The sequence below is a fragment of the Schistocerca piceifrons genome, chromosome 7, assembly GCF_021461385.2.
Source record: "Schistocerca piceifrons isolate TAMUIC-IGC-003096 chromosome 7, iqSchPice1.1, whole genome shotgun sequence".
In the NCBI taxonomy this organism is placed as follows: domain Eukaryota; kingdom Metazoa; phylum Arthropoda; class Insecta; order Orthoptera; family Acrididae; genus Schistocerca; species Schistocerca piceifrons.
In genome coordinates, this window is record NC_060144.1 from 467,263,555 (window position 1) to 467,286,710 (window position 23,156).

Consider the following 23,156-nt stretch of genomic DNA (forward strand, 5'->3'; position numbering starts at 1 on the left):
AATGAGATTTTCACTCTGCAGCAGAGTGTGCGTTGATATGGAACTTCCTGGAAGATTAAAACTGTGTGCTGGACTGAGACTCGAACTCGGGACCTTTGCCTTTCGCGGGCAAGTGCTCTACCAACTGAGCTACCGAAGCATGACTCTCACCCCGTCCTCACAGCTTTACTTCTGCCAGTACCTTGTCTCCTACCTTCCAAACTTTACAGAAGCTCTCCTGCGAACCTTGCAGAACTAGCACTCCTGAAAGAAAGGATATTGCGGAGACATGGCTTAGCCACAGCCTGGGGGATGTTTCCAGAATGCAAGGTTCGCGGGAGAGCTTCTGTAAAGTTTGGAAGGTATGACACGAGGTACTGGCAGGAGTAAAGCTGTATGGACGGGGTGTGAGTTGTGCTTGGGTAGCTCTGGTAGTAGAGCACTTGCCCGCGAAAGGCAAAGGTCCCAAGTTCGAGTCTCGGTCCGGCACACAGTTTTAATCTGCCAGGAAGTTCCATAAGGGTATTTGCTTCTTTATTTAAGAAGCCTTGGTTCCTCTTATGCCGCATATTTCTACATAGACTTTTTTCCCCTCACAATTGCTGCAGCTGTCACCTTCTTGGTTTATTCTCAATAAAATTATTGAGTGTTTGCCTCAGTTGTACTGAGATTACACCAAGAAATTGGCAGTTGTGGGTGGTTATGAAGCCATTAAAAAACAAGAAATGTTTTGGAGCCATTAAAAAAAAGAAATCTAACAACTGTTAAAGCATGTTCATAAAAAATTAATAAAACAATTGTTACCCAGCTCTATTTGGAATATAATCATAAAATTTGATACAATATCAGTAACATGATTCATGTTTAAAATTTCTGGTGCAGCTTAATTATATATTGAAATAAGCATACTAGAAAATTTATAAACTACAGAGATTTCAGTTATAGAGGGCTACAGATTCAGTAATTGATTTATTAAGATTCTGTTGATCATCTCCTCCATAATAGCCAGAAAATGTCAAAGACAAGTGTATTTCATCTGATAATGACACTGGCACAGAGAAGAAGATAATGAGTATTGGCATTTAAGCCCTTCGATATGGGAGCCCAACACCAACAATCCCTTTCAATGTGGCTGCAGTCAGTTCAACAAGCATACATAAGACCACTGTTCAAAGTACTTGAAGATGATTATTGGGTCAGATGGCAAAAACTTGTGAGTGGGATGAAACTGAAACTCAGCTAGAAGCAAGGAAACAAACCATTCAGTCATGCAGGAAAACATTGTGAATCAGGGTGCATCTTATTGGAAAATGACAAAACTTGAAAAACAAAATATTACACTTAAGATGAACCAGCACTCTTGTTTTGAATATGACAATGTCTCAAACAAATGTATTTCAAGTAAATTTAAATGATATAATATAGCCTCTATATCCAACATGCTGCATTCTGTTATTGGCATGCACATAACAGACATGATTAATGGAGGACAAATCATAGGGTCAAGTGTTATATTTGAGATGGAATGTGCTGTGGGTAATAGGTTAGTCAAATAAATGTAGTGAAAGTCAGGAAATGTGTGGATGCAAAACTTCTGAACTACCGCTGAAATTTCAGACTCAGTATATCCATTTTTCCCAGTTTCAATTCCTTCTCATTTGCTCTTTTCTTTCCTTTTCTCCCAATCTTCTTCCATACTTTCACCATAAGTATTCTTTCTTCAGACCACTTTACACATGTTCTCTTACTGTTTCTGACTTGAAACATCTCTAACTTCTTTTTTCTGAAAATACCTCTTTTGCTGCTTCTTGTGCTTGTATCCTGCATATTTCTAAATCTTCTTTAACTTCTTGGCTATGTGTATTATAAACTTCTTTTCCCAGAATCACATAAAGATTTATTTTGTCAACCTATTGTCTTTCATCCTGTATAGATGTCCAGAAAGTATCGTTCCCCTTTTCCGTATTGTTTCTGTTATGTTTTCTGTATTTTGGTATATTTCATTGTTGTACAATTTTCTCATGAGTTTATCTAATTTGTAATTAAGTCCTAGGCATTTGCTTGGGTAGAGGCATTCTTGTTTCACTACTTTGCTGTAATGTATTATTTTTTGGATTTCTTGATATCTACTTATAATTGTGAATGTTTCTTGTTATTATGTATGCTCTTTCCATTTTGTAAATTCTTTCATTATGGCAGATTTTTATAATCCATTTTATCTGTCCTACATACATGAACTTGTTGACTTTTCTATTTCACCAGTGTGAAAAAAGGCTATTTTTGTATGTTAGTGATAAAGTTTATTTTCTAGAGAGATTTTTGAACATACTGTACTGGTGTCTGTCCAAGAGATTAATTTGTATTTTTGCATCTGCTAGATTTTCAGATATTTGACATACAGCAATTTTTAGTTTGCAACTGTCTGGCCTCAGTACACTGCTTCTTTCTTCCCAGTTGTGTTTATGATACTTGATTTTTTAAAATTGTTCATTCCAAATTCTTATTCACCTGTAGAGGATCAATGCACGGAGCACAGAAACACATGATAGAAAACAGCATTCATGCATTGTGTGCTTCAGTGCTCCATGCATCAGTCTACTTAGGTTAGCTGTTGCCTTTTCCTTATTTTACATATTGCTCTATCCAGAAATTTCCATTAATGTTATATAGTTGAAGAGTACTGTAGGTATGTCTTACGACTATCATATTTTAATTAAAGAGGTTAGAAATTTCATTCAGGAACTTTATTTGGAGTCTATTTATATTTGATTGGTTTTTTTTTTTTCCAATTGTAAAGAATGATATTATTATTATTTTATTATTATTATTATTTCTCTTTCCTGTCTCAGACGTTATGTCTGGTTAAAAATGGAAAGTGACGCGGACCTTGATCAAGCGTGACTTCCTTTTAACTGTATGGTATATGTTACATTGCATTTAGGAACTTTCGGGTAATTGAACATGTATCAATACTTACAGATTTCTGTAGTTGTATATATATGTTTGGATGTAGCTGTATTGTGTTGATGTACTGGTGGATATTGTGTGGTATGACTCCTGTAGTTGATAGTATAATTGGTATGATGTCAACTTTATCCTGATGCCACATGTCTTTGACTTCCTCAGCCAGTTGGATGTATTTTTCAATTTTTTCTCCTGTTTTCTCCTGTTTTCTTCTGTATATTTGTTGTATTGGGTATGGACATTTCGATTAGTTGTGTTAATTTCTTCTTTTTATTGGTGCGTATGATGTCAGGTTTGTTATGTGGTGTTGTTTTATCTGTTATAATGGTTCTGTTCCAGTATAATTTGTATTCATCATTCTCCAGTACATTTTGTGGTGCATACTTGTATGTGGGAACGTGTTGTTTTATTAGTTTATGTTGTATGGCAAGTTGTTGATGTATTATTTTTGCTACATTGTCATGTCTTCTGGGGTATTCTGTTTATCTGTTGTGGTATTGGGATCTTTAATAGTATGCTTGCTGTAATATCTGGTGTTTATTGTTTGACCCTGTATTGCAATCATGAATCCTTCCGTCTTGCTGTATACATTGCCTTTTCTTAGCCATGTGTTGGATGCGTCTTGATCGATGTGTGGCTGTGTTAGATGATACAAGTGCTTGCCGTTTAGTGTTTTCTTTTTCCAATTTACTTTCTTCGTATCTGTTGATGTTATGTGATCTAAAGGGTTGTAGAAGTGGTTATGAAATTGCAGTGGTGTAGCCGATGTATTTATATGAGTGATTGCTTTGTGTATTTTGCTAGTTTCTGCTTGTTCTATAAAGAATTTTCTTAAATTGTCTACCTGTCCATAATGTAGGTTTTTTATGTCGATAAAGCCCCTTCCTCCTTCCTCTCTGCTTAATGTGAATCTTTCTGTTGCTGAATGTATGTGATGTATTCTATATTTGTGGCATTGTGATCGTGTAAGTGTATTGAGTGCTTCTAGGTCTGTGTTACTCCATTTCACTACTCCAAATGAGTAGGCCAATATTGGTATAGCATAGGTATTTATATCTTTTGTCTTGTTTCTTGCTGTCAATTCTGTTTTCAGTATTTTTGTTAGTCTTTGTCTATATTTTTCTTTTAGTTCTTCTTTAATATTTGTATTATCTATTCCTATTTTTTGTCTGTATCCCAGATATTTATAGGCATCTGTTTTTTCCATCGCTTTTATGCAGTCGCTGTGGTTATCCAATATGTAATCTTCTTGTTTAGTGTGTTTTCCCTTGACTATGCTATTTTTCTTACATTTGTCTGTTCCAAAAGCCATATTTATATAATTACTGAATCCTTCTGTTATCTTTAGTAACTGGTTGACTTGTTGATTTGTTGCTGCCAGTAGTTTTAGATCATCCATGTATAGCAAATGTGTGATTTTGTGTTGGTATGTTCCAGTAATATTGTATCCATAATTTGTATTATTTGGCATGTTGGATAATGGGTTCAGAGCAAGGCAGAACCAGAAAGGACTTACTGAGTCTCCTTGGTATATTCCACGCTTAATCTGTATTGGCTGTGATGTGATATTATTTGAATTTGTTTGGATATTAAGTGTGGTTTTCCAGTTTTTCATTACTATGTTTAGGAACTGTATCAATTTAGGATCTGCTTTGTATATTTCCAATATTTGTAGTAACCATGAGTGGGGTACACTATCAAAAGCTTTTTGGTAATCAATGTATACGTAGTGTAGTGACCTTTGTTTAATTTTAGCTTGATATGTCACCTCTGCATCTATTATCAGTTGCTCTTTACATCCTCGTGCTCCTTTGCAACAGCCTTTTTGTTCTTCATTTATAATTTTGTTCTTTGTCGTATGTGTCGTTAACTTCTGTTAATGACTGAAGTAAATATTTTGTATATTGTTGGTAGGCATGTTATGGGGCGATATTTGGCTGGGTTTGGTGTGTCTGCTTGGTCTTTAGGTTTCAGATAAGTTATTCCATGTGTAAGTGTATCAGGGAATGTGTATGGGTCTGCAATGTAACTGTTAAATAATTTATCTCTAAAAACAAAGGTGATGTGACTTACCAAACGAAAGTGCTGGCAGGTCGATAGACACACAAACCAACACAAACATACACACAAAATTCAAGCTTTCGCGACAAACGGTTGCTTCATCAGGAAAGAGGAAAGGAGAGGGAAAGACGAAAGGATGTGGGTTTTAAGGGAGAGGGTAAGGAGTCATTCCAATCCCGGGAGCAGAAAGACTTACCTTAGGGGGAAAAAAGGACAGGTATACACTCGCACACACACCCATATTCGTCCGCACATACACAGACACAAGCAGACATTTGTAAAGGCAAAGAGTTTGGTCAGAGATGTCAGTCGAGGCGGAAGTACAGAGACAAAGATGTTGTTGAAAGACAGGTGAGGTATGAGTGGCGGCAACTTGAAATTAGCGGAGATTGAGGCCTGGCGGATAACGAGAAGAGAGGATATACTGAAGGGCAAGTTCCCATCTCCGGAGTTCGGATAGGTTGGTGTTGGTGGGAAGTATCCAGATAACCCGGACGGTGTAACACTGTGCCAAGATGTGCTGGCTGTGCACCAAGGCATGTTTAGCCACAGGGTGATCCTCATTACCAACAAACACTGTCTGCATGTGTCCATTCATGCGAATGGACAGTTTGTTGCTGGTCATTCCCACATAGAATGCATCACAGTGTAGGCAGGTCAGTTGGTAAATCACGTGGGTGCTTTCACACGTGGCTCTGCCTTTGATCGTGTACACCTTCCGGGTTACAGGACTGGAGTAGATGGTGGTGGGAGGGTGCATGGGACAGGTTTTGCACCGGGGGCGGTTACAAGGATAGGAGCCAGAGGGTAAGGAAGGTGGTTTGGGGATTTCATAGGGATGAACTAACAGGTTACGAAGGTTAGGTGGACGGCGGAAAGACACTCTTGGCGGAGTGGGGAGGATATCATGAAGGATGGATCTCATTTCAGGGCAGGATTTGAGGAAGTTGTATCCCTGCTGGAGAGCCACATTCAGAGTCTGGTCCAGTCCCGGAAAGTATCCTGTCACAAGTGGGGCACTTTTGGGGTTCTTCTGTGGGGGATTCTGGGTTTGAGGGGATGAGGAAGTGGCTCTGGTTATTTGCCTCTGTACCAGGTCGGGAGGGAAGTTGCAGGATGCGAAAGCTGTTTTCAGGTTGTTGGTGTAATGGTTCAGGGATTCCGGACTGGAGCAGATTTGTTTGCCACGAAGACCTAGGCTGTAGGGAAGGGACCGTTGGATGTGGAATGGGTGGCAGCTGTCATAATGGAGGTACTGTTGCTTGTTGGTGTGTTTGATGTGGACAGACGTGTGAAGCTGGCCATTGGACAGGTGGAGGTCAACGTCAAGGAAAGTGGCATGGGATTTGGAGTAGGACCAGGTGAATCTGATGGAACCAAAGGAGTTGAGGTTGGAGAGGAAATTGTGGAGTTCTTCTTCACTGTGAGTCCAGATCATGAAGATGTCATCAGTAAATCTGTACCAAACTTTGGGTTGGCAGGCCTGGGTAACCAAGAAGGCTTCCTCTAAGTGACCCATGAATAGGTTGGCGTACGAGCGGGCCTTCCTGGTACCCATGGCTGTTCCCTTTAATTGTTGGTATGTCTGGCCTTCGAAAGTGAAGAAGTTGTGGGTCAGGATGAAGCTGGCTAAGGTAATGAGGAAAGAGGTTTTTGGTAGGGTGGCTGGTGATCGGCGTGAAAGGAAGTGCTCCATCGCAGCGAGGCCCTGGACGTGCGGAATATTTGTGTATAAGGAAGTGGCATCAATGGTTACAAGGATGGTTTCCGGGGGTAACAGAGTGTGTAAGGATTCCAAGGTTCGAGAAAGTGGTTGGTGTCTTTGATGAAGGATGGGAGACTGCATGTAATGGGTTGAAGGTGTTGATCTACGTAGACAGAGATACGTTCTGTGGGGGCTTGGTAACCAGCTACAATGGGGCAGTCGGGATGATTGGGTTTGTGAATTTTAGGAAGAAGGTAGAAGGTAGGGGTGCGGGGTGTTGGTGGGGTCAGGAGGTTGATGGAGTGAGGTGAAAGGTTTTGTAGGGGGCCTAAGGTTCTGAGGATTCCTTGAAGCTCCGCCTGGACATCAGGAATGGGATTACCTTGGCAAACTTTGTATGTAGTGTTGTCTGAAAGCTGACGAAGTCCTTCAGCCACATACTCCCGACGATCAAGTACCACGGTCGTGGAACCCTTGTCCGCCAGAAGAATGACGATGGATCGGTCAGCCTTCAGATCACGGATAGCCTGGGCTTCAGCAGTGGTGATGTTGGGAGTGGGATTAAGGTTTTTTAAGAAGGATTGAGAGGCAAGGCTGGAAGTCAGAAATTCCTGGAAGGTTTGGAGAGGGTGATTTTGAGGAACAGGAGGTGGGTCCCGCTGTGACGGAGGACGGAACTGTTCCAGGCAGGGTTCAATTTGGATAGTGTCTTGGGGAGTTGGATCATTAGGAGTAGGATTAGCATCATTTTTCTTCGTGGCAAAGTGATATTTCCAGCAGAGAGTACGGGTGTAGGACAGTAAATCTTTGACAAGGGCTGTTTGGTTGAATCTGGGAGTGGGGCTGAAGGTGAGGCCTTTGGATAGGACAGAGATTTCGGACTGGGAAAGAGGTTTGGAGGAAAGGTTAACTACTGAATTAGAGTGTTGTGGTTCCAGATTGTGTGGAATTTTGAGGTTTTGGGGGGAGTGGAGCTGGAAGTGGGAGATTGAGTAGATGGGAGAGACTGGGTCTGTGTGCAATGAGAGGAGGTTGAGGTTTGCTGGAAAGGTTGTGAAGGGTGAGTGAGTTGCCTTTCCGGAGGTGGGAAACCAGGAGATTGGATAGTTTTTTGAGGTGGAGGGTGGCATGCTGTTCTAATTTGCGGTTAGGCTGTAGTAGGATGCTCTGAACAGCTGGTGTGGATGTGGGAGAGGAAAGATTGAGGACTTTTATTAAGGATGGGAGTTGACGTGTGTGTTCATTGGCTGAGTTGATGTGTAGTTGAAAGATGTAAGTGTGTGAGGGCAATGGATTGTTTTGTTTGGAACTGGTATAGGGACTGATGGAAAGAAGGGTTACAGCCAGAGATGGGAACTTTAAGTGTGAGGTCTTTGGGGGTAATGCCAAATGTCAGACAAGCCTGAGAAAATAAAATATGGGAGTGTAATCTGGCTAGGGCGAAGGCATGTTTGCGGAGGGAATGTAAATAAAACTTGGTTAGATGTGAATGTGTTGAGGTGAACTTCTTTAGCCAGAAATTTGCTATTTTATCTTTTCCAGGGGCTTTCCAATTGTGCGTAGAATTAATTGCTCGGGTGACCTCATGTTGCAAAATTATCACTTCGGGCATTTGTGGTATCATCTTGTATGTGTCTGTTTCTGCTTGTATCCACCATGCATGCCTGTTATGTTGTACCGGGTTTGACATTGTGTTGCTCCAGAAGTGTTCCATGTCTGTTATGTTTGGTGGATTGTCTATTTTAATGTGTGTGTTATCTATTGTCTGGTAAAATTTCTTTTGGTTTGTGTTGAATGTTTGGTTTTGTTTCCTTCTATATTCACTTTTTTTGTATCTTCTAAGTCGTTTGGCCAATGCTTGTAATTTCTGCTTCTTTTCATCTGATTGCTCTATCGCTTCTTGTTGTGAGATTTTACCTAACCTTTTTTGTTTTTTTTCTGATATTTCATTTCTTATAAATTGTGTTAGCTGTCCGATGTCTTTTCTCAGTTTTTCTATTCTGATCTGTAGCCTGTGTTGCCATGCTGGTTTTGTGGGTTTCTTCTGTGTGTTGGTTTGTTCTGATCTCTGCCTAGTGTGTATATTTAGTGTAGTGAGTGCTCCTATATAAACCAGTAGTAGTAACTCTTCCATAGTTGTATTTTCATTTATTTTGTTGTGTATGATTGTGTTGATAGTCGTTATTGTTGTTTCGACTTGTGGGTTATTTAGTGGTCTATGCAAGAATGGTCTAATGTCTGTATTTGTGTCTTTGTATTCTATATATGTTAGCTGAAATTTTCCTTCTATATCTAACATGTGTGTCACTTCATGTTCTATTTGTGCTTGTTCTGGTGGCCGTCTTAAGATGTCATTTTCCGCTGATTGTTTAATTGATGCGTGGTGTTCTTTGTTTGTTTGCTCTGGGATGTTTGATTCCATTACTGTATTTTCTTCTTCTTCTGATTGCACATTATTTTATTCTAGTATTTGTTGTACTTGTTGTTTGATGTTTTCTAATTATGACTGGGGTATCCTGTAATTTTTTATTATTACACGGATTTGATCAGCTAGTTGTTGTTCTGTTAAAAATTTTAATTCTGGGTATCTGATAATAAATGTTGTGTATACTTGTGATCTGTATCCAGTTGTGTTGGTTCCTAAGTTTGTTGCTTGGTAATAACAGAACATGAGGTGTCTGTTAACGTCATATGACCATCCTCTGTCTTTGTTTTCCTTCTAGAGTGGTTGCAGGAAACATATCCTGCAAAACACCCCTATTTGGATTTAAATCATTTTCCGCGTGGCTAGCAGTGTCGTTACCATTGTGGGCGGGCATAGGGTTCAAGTGTCGTCCCCGACCATGACAGCGCTTGTCCGAGGCTTCGTTAGTTCTGTCCTGAACCAACTAATCACACTAAAAGGGGGGTTAGCCCTATTAGTGGTTTGTTCTTTTCATCGCCTTTTACGACTGGCAGAACATACCGGAGGCCTATTCTTTTCCCGGGCCTCCACAGGGTTTATTATTATTATTATTATTATTATTATTATTATTATTATTATTATTCTAACGGGGAAGTAGAAACAGGTGCTGGAGAGTGGACTTAGAAGTCAGTCAGATACACATTGAACACAGAGTTGAGGTGAAATATCCATCTCATCTGAGGAGTAATTTATTCCTATTTGTACACAAAGAGTTAGTTTCATTTCTCTCTCTCTCTCTCTCTCTCTCTCTCTCTCTCTCTCTCTCTCTCTCTCTCTCTCTCTCTCTCCCCCCCCCCCCCCCCTCTCTCTCTCTCTCTCTCTCTCTCTCTCTCTCTCTCTCTCTCTTAAAAAAAAGTAAATTGGGCACTTAATGTGTAAGGTTTAAAAGGTTTGCTGTTGATCTATCTCTTGAAATACCTGTTACTGCAAATGGTTTCCATACACTTATTAGGGCTCATGAATATACATTGTTTTCTTATTTTCAGAGAAACTGATGAGCCAGCTGAAGATGATATTTTAGATTTGGGTGTAACTGATGGCCTTGATGACTTAGATTCAGAAATACAAGAAAGTGCTGATGTTAGCCAGCAGAAACTTGTTGAAGAACAATCCACTTTTGGCACAGAAATAGAGAAAGTAACTGCAGAACCAGAAACCACAGGTATTGTTCATATTTATCCATTGCTTGTTTGTCAATACCTAAAATGTAGCTCTGAAGTATGTGAAGAGTAAGCTGAAGGACAGCTAGACCTCTCTTGCTCTCTTTTATCTTTATAATGTAAATGGATAGATTATATTTTTTATCTATCCATTTACATTATATTGTCAATAAGTGATTATTTTTGGTATTATATATCCTTCATTTTCATTTGTTATGATGACACTAGTAGTAAAGTGCACTAGAAATCTTTAGGTGACCCCCTACACTGAAGCTCGAATTCTTATTTTCCATATTAAATTGTTACTCATTTCTACTTTTTCTGTCCTCCATTTATCCAACTGTAAATACACCCAAAAAAAGTACCACAGAGGAATCACATGAATGGAATTGAAATCAGTAGATGTGATGTGCATATAGAGATAAACAAATGATTACTATTTCAGAAAAATTTTTTATGAGTTATTCAAGAGAAAGAGCCTCACAAATTGCGCAAGTCAGCAACATGTTGGTCCACCTCTGGGCCTTATGCAAGCAATTATTTCGCTTGACATGGATTGAAGAGTTGTTGGGTGTCCTCCTGAGGGACATTGTATCACATTCTGTGCAGTTGGCATGTTAGATTGTCAGTCACAAGCTGGCTGGAGGATCCTGCTATAATACTCCAAATGTTCTCTGTTGGGAGAGCTCTAGCAACCTTTCTTGCCAAGATAGAGTTTGGTAGGCATGAAGATAAACCATAGAAGCTCTCGCCATCTGCAGCAGGCGTAATCTTGCTGAAATGTAAGCTCAGGGTGGCTTACCGTGGAGGGCATAGAATATTGTTGACACACCACTGTGCTGTAAAGTGCTGCAGGTGACTACTAAAGGTGTTCTGTTTTGAAAAGGAATTTCATCCCAGACCACCACTCCTCGTTGTTGGGCCACATGGTGGGCAACATTCAGGTTGGTATCTGATCACTGTCTGGGGCATCTCCAAACATATCTTCAGGTTGGAATCGCTTGGTCTGGAGTATAATTGTCTTCAGTGATGAGTCCTGCTTAGAATTGAGTCCCCCAAAAAAGAAGCTGTCAGGAATGGCATACAAAGTGTACGTCAATAACCTGAAGAAAGATAAATACAGAAATATGGAAAAAGAGTGGCTGGTTGTGTAAGGAAAAGCAAATATAAGGAGCAATCAAATGAAACCTGAACATCCTCTACAGCGGGACCATGGAATGGTTCCGTTCAAAAGTAATAATCGTCACATGCGTTGAGACATACATCCCACATGGAGAAGAGACGGTCAATTCCTGTTTCATAGAATGCAGCAGCTACTGACGGATCCACAACTGCACCCACACTTACTCTTCTTCGTCCAACTGAAACCAACATCCACACACATCTTTCTTCGGGGCGCAAGAGATGTGGAAATCCTACATGAAAGTTTTGGGCTATACAGAGGATATTGCAGTGTTTCCCAACCAAGTTGCTGAAGTGTAGCCTTCGTCTGATTGGCAATGTGAGGGTGAACTTTATCATGCAACAGGATGATTCCATCTGACAACGTTGCTGGGCATTTTGACTTTATGGCACATCACAGTTTCTGCAAAGTCTTCATAGTGCTGCGCATTGATTGTGGTTCCACACTCAAGGAACTTGGCCAACAGAGGGCTCCTGCAGTTGAAGGAGAAGGTCATCATGCCCTTACCAAAACTCATGTGTACAGTTTTGGATTTCTTTGGCGTGGGAGGTGTGGCATGTTCTCACTGTTGGCTTTGCCTTTTGCCCTCTGGCTGTCAGGCGGAATCATCCTTTAGCACGATAACACCCCGTACACTTTGCCATTCAGCCAAAGGCTGTGCTTCATTGTTGTGGTTGGGAAACAGTACGTCTACTGTACAGCCCAGATGTTTCACCATGTGATTTTCACATCTTTGGCGACCTGAAGAAAGACGTGTGGATGTCGGTTTCAGTCGGACGAGGGATTGCAATAGTTGGTACGGTTGTGGAGCCATCAGCAGCCGGCCATGTTCTACGAAACAAAAATTGATCATCTTGTCTCCGAGTGGAATAAATTTCTTAATATAATACTTGTGGTGATTACCATTCCATGGTCCCATTGTGACAGGTGTTCAGTATGCATTTGACTGCCCGTCATAGATCAGCAAAAAAAAAAATAAAAAATAAAGATATGTGGATTTAAAAAAAAAAAAAAATCAGAAATTGCTTCGCTCCTTTAAATTATGTCACATTTAGTTATTTTACCTCAATTTCTTGCATATTACTTTTTGTCTCTGCAAGCTGACAACAAATATTTTCGTAAACTTGATTCTGGCATTTATGGAATCAAACAGAGGTCGTAATTTTTTTTTTCTCCTCTCTTTCAATAATACTGACATTGTGGGGCAGCACCTTGGAGCACATATGTACCAGTCTTATTATCAACTAGCCTTTTCTCCTCAGCTTCACCTGTGTATGCATTTGACACATGTATTGAACACCTCCCCCTCTGTGTCCACCTCGTCCTCCCTCTGTCTGTCCACCTTGTCCTCCCTCTGTCTGCTCACCTCATCCTCCCACTGTCTGTCCACCTCGTCCTCCCATGGCTATTTGTCTCCTCCTCTCCACTTTATGTTTCATTATCTCCTCCATCCCGTTTCGTATTACACTGTCACCACCCTAGCTCTGACCATACCTTCATCTCCCTCGCTCCCTTTCCATCTTCACCTCGTCCTCTTCCTTTTCCACCTGCCCACCACCCATCTACACTTTCCACCTGCCTCAGGGATGTCCCCTCCTCCCCTCTCTGCCCATTTCCTCCTCCCTCTCCCTCTGTCCATTTCCTCCTCCCTTTCCATCACCTCCTCTGTCCATTCCAACCTGCCCCAGCTATGCTCACAATGTGTAGCCCTTGCAATAGCATTCAGTAAAGTAGGCTACAACACACTTATCATGCAGGGCAGGTATTGTAGCAAGAACAAACACGTTTGAAACGTAGTACATTATAAAGCAACATGTAAGATACAGGTTGTGCTTAGCACTGAACAAATTGACTGGACAACAGTAATACAGCGTAAAGAAAGTGCTGAGTACTTGTTTGCAATCGCTTAAATATAACTGTTTATGCCGCGGTTCACGAGAGTGTGTCAGGGTGCCGATCCAGGTGGTCTTTGTGAGGGGACCTGTGAACTGTATGGAAGGAGTCAGGTACTGCCAACATTTGCAGATGGTAAGTATTTATTCTCTAGCGGTTAAAAATGTACGTAGGTTATCCTTCTTCAGAAGCTGTTAAATGTTAACACCTTTTACAAATGGAAATGTGTAGTCACAACTGCTAAAGAATAAATGCACTGGTGTGCAAAACATATGGACAAAAGTAACTTTCATATGATATGTCATTACCAAGTAACATAGCTCTTTGAAACTTTGACCATACCTAGAAAGAACTGCTGCAGTGTAGTCCAGAAGGTAACAAAAAAATACACAATAAGATGATCAAAAATGACACTTTAATTCAAAGACTATAATTACACTGAATTCAGCGCAATTTATGATGGTTCCCTGGACATTACAAAAGTTGGGACATGGTTCAGGGAGTGTGATCATAACAGATGGCGATGTCTTCCTGTTCAGACCACAAGATTGGTAAGGAGTTCTTGCGATACAACGTTCAAGTCATCCACCAGTGTGGTTGAGAACTGCTGGATGCTTGGTGCATGTGCACATGCTGCAGTACATCTCTCCCATGCATCCCACATGTTTTATCGGGTTTTAGTTGGCGGGACGGACATGCCAGTCTGTTCTACCCAGTTTCAGGTAATAAAAGTATTGACAATTATTGGTAGGAGCACATCTCAATAAGAGACTCATCATCCATAGAGTTAAAGTATCCAAATGTCTCAAAACTTGTTTAAGGTCCTCTTATATTGCCCCATAGCAACAAGGACATGGAGAGATGATGGTCTATTGTGAAGTACATACACTATGTGATCAAAAGTATCTGGACACCTGGCTGAAAATAAGTCACAGGTTCGTGGCACCCTGCACCGGTAATGTTGGAATTCAATATGTTGGCTCACACTTAGCCTTGATGACAGCTTCCACTCTCGCTGGCATATTTTCAATCAGATACTGGAAGGTTTCTTGGGGAATGGCAGCCCGTTCTTCACGGAGTGCTACACTGAGGAGAGGTATGGATGTTGGTCGGTGAGGCCTGGCATGAAGTCGGCGTTCCAAAACATCCCAAAGGTGTTCTGTAGGATTCAGGTCAGGACTCTGTGCAGGCCAGTCTATGACAGGGATGTTGTTGTCAAGTAACCACTCCGCAACAGGCCGTGCATTATGAACAGGAGCTCGATCATGTTGAAAGATACGATCGCCATCCCCGAATTACTCTTTAACAGTGGGAAGCAAAAAGGTGCTTAAAACATCAATGTAGGCCTGTACTGTTAAAGTGCCATGCAAAACAACAAAGGGTGGAAGCCCCCTCAGTGAAAAACACACCACCACCATAACAGCACCACCTCCAAATTTTACTCTTGGGATTACACACACTGACAGATGACGTTCACCAAGCATTTGCCATACCCACACCCTGCCATCAGATCGCCTCATCGTGTACCATGATTCGTCACTCCACACAACGTTTTTCCACTGTTCAATCGTCCAATGTTTATGCTCCTTACGCCAAGTGAGGCATTCTATGGCATTTACCGGTGTGATGTGTGGCTTATGAGCAACTACTTGACCATGAAATCCAAGTTTTCTCACCTCCTGCCTAACTGTCATAGTACTTGCAGTGTATCCTGATGCAGTTTGGAATTCCTGTGTGATGGTCTGGATAAATGTCTGCATATTACACATTACGACCCTCTTCAACTGTTGGTGGTCTCTGTCAGTCAACAGACGAGGTCAGGGTGTACACATTTGTGCTGTATGTGTCTCTTCACGTTTCCACTTCACTATCACATCAGAAACAGTGGACCTAGGGATGTTTAGGAGTGGAAATCTCGTGTTCAGACGTATGACACAAATGACACCCAATCACCTGATCATATTCGAAGTCTGTAAGTTCTGCACAGTGCCCTATTCTGCTCTCTCACTATGTCTAATGATTACTGAGGTCGCTGATATGGAGTGCCTGGCAGTAGGTGGCAGTGCAATGCAACTAATATGAAAAAAGTTAGTTTGGGGGGGGGGGGGGGGGGGGGTGTTCAGATACTTTTGATCACATAGTGTATTAGAAGAAGATAAGGCAAAAATGATCAGAAAATTTTTAAACAGTGTTTTGATTGTGATGGATGCCTTGGGACAATTCCCGCATTTTTTTTTTTTTTTTTTTTTTTTCCATTGACTCACAGCACATTAGGTATGGACAGCCAGCACATGCAAATTATACTGCTTACAATAACGAATGTGAAAGGAAAAGAGAACTTGAATTAAAAGGAAAGCAAAAAGAGAAACAAAACCAAAAATTATCTTGAAGAGGGGATTAAAAAGGTGAATAACATGGAATAATCAATTAACTATTCGATAAAGCTGCTCTGAAAGAGAGGATGAAAGGCCACCAACTATCTAACGAGGCACGAGAAGAACTTTTCCCTCAGGCTTCAGCTAAATGGAAAAAAATCACTCGAAAAAATGGTCTAAAGGCACTTGAGGGTGCATAAATAATTTATACAAGAAAGAGGGAGGTTGAAACCATTCATAAATATCTTGGGAAAAGAAAAATGTAATATGATTAGTGTAACAATATAATGAAAAGGATAGTTGCTACTCACCATATAGTGGAGATGCTGCATTGCAGAAAAGCACAACAAACAGACTGTCAGACAATTAGCTTTCGGCCAATGAGGCCTTTGTCCCATTAGGCAACACGCACACACACACACACACACACACACACACACACACACACACACACACACACACACACACACACACACACACACACGACCACATTCTCTGGCAGCTGGAGCCAGACTTCTGTCTGATGTGTGTATGTTGTGTAATTTTTGACAAAGGCCTTGTTGGCAGATAGCTAATTGTGTGACAGCCTTTCTGCTGTGCCTTTTTGCGACTCAGTATCTCTGCTATATGGTGAGTAGCAACTATCCTTTTCATTATTGCTGTATTCCATCCTGGATTTTACATTGTTTAGTATGATTACTTCATCTTTTGCTAAGGTTCCTAGGAAACAGTACTTCAGAAATATTTTGTTGATCTTTCTCCAGTGCTGATGTGTGGAAAGTCATTACTTGTAAAAATGTGAAGTAAATAGTGTTTGTGAATTACATTTAACGAGATAGAATTACCTATACTAAATTACTAATGTACCTGCATATATTAATAAATTTGTGTGAAGAAAAGAATGGCCACACCCCATTCCAGATCATAATAGATAAATTTATTACGCTCGTAATTGACCTCCTTGGTAGGGAATTATCAAAACTGAACACAACTTATTTGTGCCACATCTATTTATTGAAATAATTTGTCGCCTTTTAATCACCTTTTTAAAATATTGTATCACCTTTTTCAAGCGTTTGTCACCTTTTTCATCTTCAAGTATCACCATGGCTCCTCACCCCATCTTAGTGTTTCCTAAATGCAAAATCTTCCACTATCATTATCATTATAGCCTTATTAAACTTAACTTTGTGTCTGACAGTTGATGAAAGCAACACGGTGCCATCTGTTGTGGCACACCAACATCTAACACAGAGCACATGCCAGGTAGATTGCAACCATGCAGGACTTGTACACTTTACTGCAAGGTATGATTGGCCCAGTCAGATACAAGGCAACACATGTTCTTAACTGTCAAGTGCAAACTAATCTTAATCACAGTATAGTAGCAATGAACATCTACATTGTGTTGGATAAACTTCCCTGTCTGTGCTAAATCATTTATACGGTGGTAATTACACTGAGAAAATTTGATGGCATAAAACCTCGACTTCACAGGCTTGTGTTCTATAATTCCGTTTATATAATTATTGGTCACTTTTGTTATTGATAGGATTATTCGATAGTAGACACACGCTTAGTTGGCTGGCGGCCCCAAAGTACTGATTACATGATGTCTGCTCTATTCAGATCACTTGATGTTGACTGTGGTCTGTTTCAGATTGCTGCCAACATCTGTGATCTGACAGTTGTGATAGTACAGCCATGTTGTGAAGCTATGTTGATTTTACTATGTGTGTGTGTGTGTGTGTGTGTGTGTGTGTGTGTGTGTCTTTGATTAATGATAGTATTTTTACTAATATTTAAATGCAATATTCGTACAAGACACCATCACAAAAGTTTGGTAAAATATTTAAATGCCAGTTTCCTTGTACTCACTGTGTTGTATTATTGTATGACAACATCATTAATTAATTTAATGTTCCTGGTTATGAATAAGTACCACATTTGAAGATGACAGTCTCTGTAATGTGCATCCACAAATCCATGTTACTTCCATGTCAGAAGTTATATAATAGCAGCTGATTGATACTAATCATGCATGCCTGTGAGTTGTCAGTACTGCAAGACAGATAGTAAAACATTCCCCCTCTCACATCCTCAAATCCATCCCCACACAGTGTCCATGTTATAAACTACTCTGCTCCTGAGGTAAATAGCTAGCTTTACTTAGCTCAAGGCCAAATTCACCGTAGTCACTTAAAGTTAAGTACATCTTAAATTATTACTGCCTCTGATTATTTTTGTTTGTTACTGAGCAATACAACTACACTCAAAAAATAAAACACTTAACATTAGTTGGTGTTATTGGATTTGGCTGTCAGTTCCTAGGTGCATATTATGTATTATACACTCCTGGAAATTGAAATAAGAACACCGTGAATTCATTGTCCCAGGAAGGGGAAACTTTATTGACACATTCCTGGGGTCAGATACCTCACATGATCACACTGACAGAACCACAGGCACATAGACACAGGCAACAGAGCATGCACAATGTCGGCACTAGTACAGTGTATATCCACCTTTCGCAGCAATGCAGGCTGCTATTCTCCCATGGAGACGATCGTAGAGATGCTGGATGTAGTCCTGTGGAACGGCTTGCCATGCCATTTCCACCTGGCGCCCCAGTTGGACCAGCGTTCGTGCTGGACGTGCAGACCGCGTGAGACGACACTTCATCCAGTCCCAAACATGCTCAATGGGGGATAGATCCGGAGATCTTGCTGGCCAGGGTAGTTGACTTACACCTTCTAGAGCACGTTGGGTGGCACGGGATACATGCGGACGTGCATTGTCCTGTTGGAACAGCAAGTTCCCTTGCCGGTCTAGGAATGGTAGAACGATGGGTTCGATGACGGTTTGGATGTACCGTGCACTACTCAGTGTCTCCTCGACGATCACCAGTGGTGTACGGCCAGTGTAGGAGATCGCTCCCCACACCATGATGCCGGGTGTTGGCCCTGTGTGCCTCGGTCATATGCAGTCCTGATTGTGGCGCTCACCTGCACGGCACCAAACACGCATACGACCGTCATTGGCACCAAGGCAGAAGCGACTCTCATCGCTGAAGACGACACGTCTCCATTCGTCCCTCCATTCACGCCTGTCGCGGCACCACTGGAGGCGGGCTGCACGATGTTGGGGCGTGAGCGGAAGACGGCCTAACGGTGTGCGGGACCGTAGCCCAGCTTCATGGAGACAGTTGCGAATGGTCCTCGCCGATACCCCAGGAGCAACAGTGTCCCTAATTTGCTGGGAAGTGGCGGTGCGGTCCCCTACGGCACTGCGTAGGATCCTACGGTCTTGGCGTGCATCCGTGCGTCGCTGCGGTCCGGTCCCAGGTCGACGGGCACGTGCACCTTCCGCCGACCACTGGCGACAACATCGATGTACTGTGGAGACCTCACGCCCCACGTGTTTAGCAATTCGGCGGTACGTCCACCCGGCCTCCCGCATGCCCACTATACGCCCTCGCTCAAAGTCCGTCAACTGCACATACGGTTCACGTCCACGCTGTCGCGGCATGCTACCAGTGTTAAAGACTGCGATGGAGCTCCGTATGCCACGGCAAACTGGCTGACACTGACGGCGGCGGTGCACAAATGCTGCGCTGCTAGCGCCATTCGACGGCCAACACCGCGGTTCCTGGTGTGTCCGCTGTGCCGTGTGTGTGATCATTACTTGTACAGCCCTCTCGCAGTGTCCGGAGCAAGTATGGTGGGTCTGACACACCGGTGTCAATGTGTTCTTTTTTCCATTTCCAGGAGTGTATATATAAAGCAGGGTGTTAGTGTTCATGTCTGGGCTCTCCTCTCAAATCCCTTCATCGATGTCAATCAGATTTGGCATAGAAGCAGCAGGTCTCGGGTACCAACACTGTGGGCATCTTGTGGGAGTAATAGCATCCTGCTTTATTGACCTGTATTGCAGGGGCTACACATTCCGATAAACATGGCTGGGAACAGATTGAGATTAGTAGAGGAGGAGATGGACAGAGTGAGGAGAGGAAGGGGATATGCACGAGGCAGTGGGAGGTGAAGAGGGGTGGTGGGCCAGTGAAAAAGGGAGAAGGAGAGGTGGGGATGGAAAGATGGGAGAAGGATATGGTCAAAGGGAGGGGGAGAAGGAAGGCGCAGTCAAAGGGAGGGGGCAAAGCAAATGAACAAAGAGAGAAGTAGGCGTAGATAGGTAGAGGTGGGAGGTTGAGGAAGAGGTGGACACGGGGGAGGGGGGAAGTAGGAGGTGTGTTCAGTATATGTGTTGAACACATACATTGGCAAAGCTGCAGGAAAATGGCTAGTTATATGAAATACAGCTGAGAATCATGGAACACATGAGTACCTGATTTTGGCCACATTTTGATGACCACTGGTATAAAACGTAAAAATATATATATGTTTGACATTTTGCAAATGTAGTGATTCATACCTTAATGCTTCAGAATAATCATATAACATTGTTTCACATTTTTTTGAATTATTTCATCCCATGTCATTCAATGACATGCAAAGACTTTCACAATATGTCTTGTATTTTATTAATGGTTCATTACATCATAGCATCTGTCTTATTTCAGATCCTAACCACAGTGTAGGTTCCGTCAGTACAGAGAAGAACAATGCAGAAGATGTATCTGCGGAGACTACAACGCATGTGGAATCTGAGGAGGAGGAAGAGTCTGAAATGGAAAGCCGGGATCGTTTTAAGTCTGAGAGAACCAATATTGTTCCCCTGAAGAGCTCAAAGACATTTGGAAATATCCCAGACACTTTAGGTAAATTTGCACTTATCACTTTCGTTTTTAAATTACTTTTTGCTGCTGTTCCATTTTTTATGTATTCATTTTCAGGAGAAAACTTAAAATAAATTATCCATTTTCACTGTACTACTCACGGTCTGGTTAATTAGTGTATGACAGGGAAAAGAGACGAGACAAATGTACAAAGTTCCCACCCATATATGTACTCAATTTATTTTATGTGGTGCAAATCTTTTTAGTTGCAAAGGGCTGACCAAAGGGTTAGTAATAAAAAGGGACTCATGTTGAAATTAAATATTGGAAGGAAATTTAAGCAGTACAGCCTTGAATGAAATTATTATTGGACAAAGCAGTTCCAGATCGAAGTCTGGGCAACTACAGTTACGTCCTTTGTTGTTTTTCTAAACCACTTATATAAATTCCTCAGTTTGTCTTAATTTTTTTTTTTTTACTAATTTTTGATAAATTGTGTTTTTACTTTCTCAATTAAAAATCAGATATACTGTAAGCAGATTTCATTACTAGTAACTCCTCTGTGGCATATTGACAATGGAAGCGATAAAAGTGGCTATTGGATTGCAGTGCTAGGACAGTGTAGCCACATGAGGTATTTAAATCTTGTTTCTGTGCGTGTCAGCTGCCCAGTGCCTTATCAACTATATGCTAAGTGGTCACCATTATTCTTTCCATTAAATTTTGTATTATCATTAACAATAGCTTATCTATGAGATACTATGTTATTGCTGTAGATATCATTGTGCTGCTGCCCCATTTACTAACATCATCTGTGTAAAATGGTAGCAGTTGTCTGATACAATGTTCCAAGTGTTGTTCACATTAGTGTCACATTAGCTATTGCATAGTATATTCACCTTCTGCACAGGAAGCTCATGAACACACAGGATGCTTATTTCCTGCTGCACCCCTTCAGTTTTATAATTGTTATCAAAATTAATCCATGTTTTATACTGTTGATAATCAACAGTCTGCCGTTTTTCTGCCTTGCAGTACTTATCTATCTCATCCAAGTATTGCACAAGAGTCATAAGAAAATGAGGTACTCAGTAATAGACCTTAGTAGAATATGCCTTGAAGCTACAATAGAAGTAGCCGGTGTGATAATGCATGAACAGAAAACTGTAATTGTCTCAATCTATCGAATCCCAGATGAGATAGTATTTATAGAAAAAATTAATACTTTAATATTGTTGTTGTCAAAATATAAACAACATAGAATTGTAATTGTAGGTGATATTAACATGGATATAAGGGCAAAGAGAAAAAATGTAATTAACATGATTAACACTCTGAAGTCATTAAACTATTACTGTCTCAATGAAAAACCCACTAGACTGAATGCGTGCCTTGATATCATAATTAGCAATGTACAAAGAGACTCCATACAATGTGATGTAATAGAATTAGGAATATCAGATCATGAAGGGCTATGGCTTCAAATAGAAAAGTCAGCCTTCAGTTCTACAGAGAGAAAAGTGACATATAGAATTCTAGGTGAATGCAATGTAAACAAAATGATAAACCAGTTAAAAGAAATGGATTGGACTCATGTAATGGATAACAAGAAAACGATTAATAAATGTTTTTCCATTTTCCTGACAGAGATCAAGCATATAGTAGAAATGACACGCCCCTTGGTAACAAAAAGGTACCTGAGTAATGTTACACATAAGCAACAAAATACTCACAGGTGGTACACCCCACAGCTTAACAAACTCAGAATACTACTGATGATTATGAAAGACAAATCTCATAACAGTGATAGGGACAAAGAAAATTACACTAAAATGAGAAACCTTTACAGATTAGAAATAAAAAATGCTAAGTGCTGTGCAAATTATGAATATATTTTAAATTCTAAAAATAAATGTAAAGCTGCCTGGACTGTCATTAAAAGAGAAATTAATAATACCAATAAAGAAAGGAGTATCCGTATTGACTGCAATATTCTCAATGAATATTTTGTAAACAGCGTCACCACCCCACCCATCAATTCTGCCTCTGATGCAGAAGCATTGCTCACTTGTGCAAAACAGACAAGAAATGAGAAGTTCACTTGGACCCGAATACCATTAAATGATATTCATAAGTCAATAAACAAATTAAGTAATTCCAAAACAGAAGATTATTATGGACTCAGTAATCTCATCATTGAATGTGTAGCAAAAGAAATTGAAATGCCACTTCTCTCACTCTCAAACAGGGTACGTGATGAAGGAATATTCCCTGACGGTCTTAAGCTCACAGTTACATTGCCTGTGTATAAAAAAGGTGAAAGAAACCTCCCAAATAACTACAGACCCATTTCAATAGTACCAATCATATCCAAGCTAGTAGAAAATTGTGTGCATAAGCAGATATACAGGTATTTTGAAACCAACAAAATTTTAAATGAACAACAGTTTGGCTTCAGGTCACACCTATCAACTGTAAAAGCAGTAGAAGCTGTGGTAAGCAATGTTTATGCAGGGTACGAAAAAAGGGTATCAATGTCTGGAACAGTTATTGACCTAAGTAAAGCTTTAGACTCGGGTGTTACATGACATATTCATCAAAAAGTTAAAATACTATGGCATTTAAGATGACGCACTC

General features: G+C 40.8%; 1 protein-coding gene across 2 annotated transcripts in view; it reads left to right on the plus strand.

Moving 5' to 3' along the window:
* Positions 1 to 23,156, plus strand: part of LOC124805047 (formin-like protein 20) — a 241,223-nt gene that overhangs the window by 48,305 nt on the left and 169,762 nt on the right. For both annotated transcript variants that reach the window (XM_047265467.1, XM_047265468.1), the window contains exons 4-5: positions 10,160 to 10,335; positions 20,364 to 20,561. In XM_047265467.1, coding sequence (XP_047121423.1) covers positions 10,160 to 10,335; positions 20,364 to 20,561 — 374 coding nt within the window. The remainder of the gene's footprint in view (positions 1 to 10,159; positions 10,336 to 20,363; positions 20,562 to 23,156) is intronic.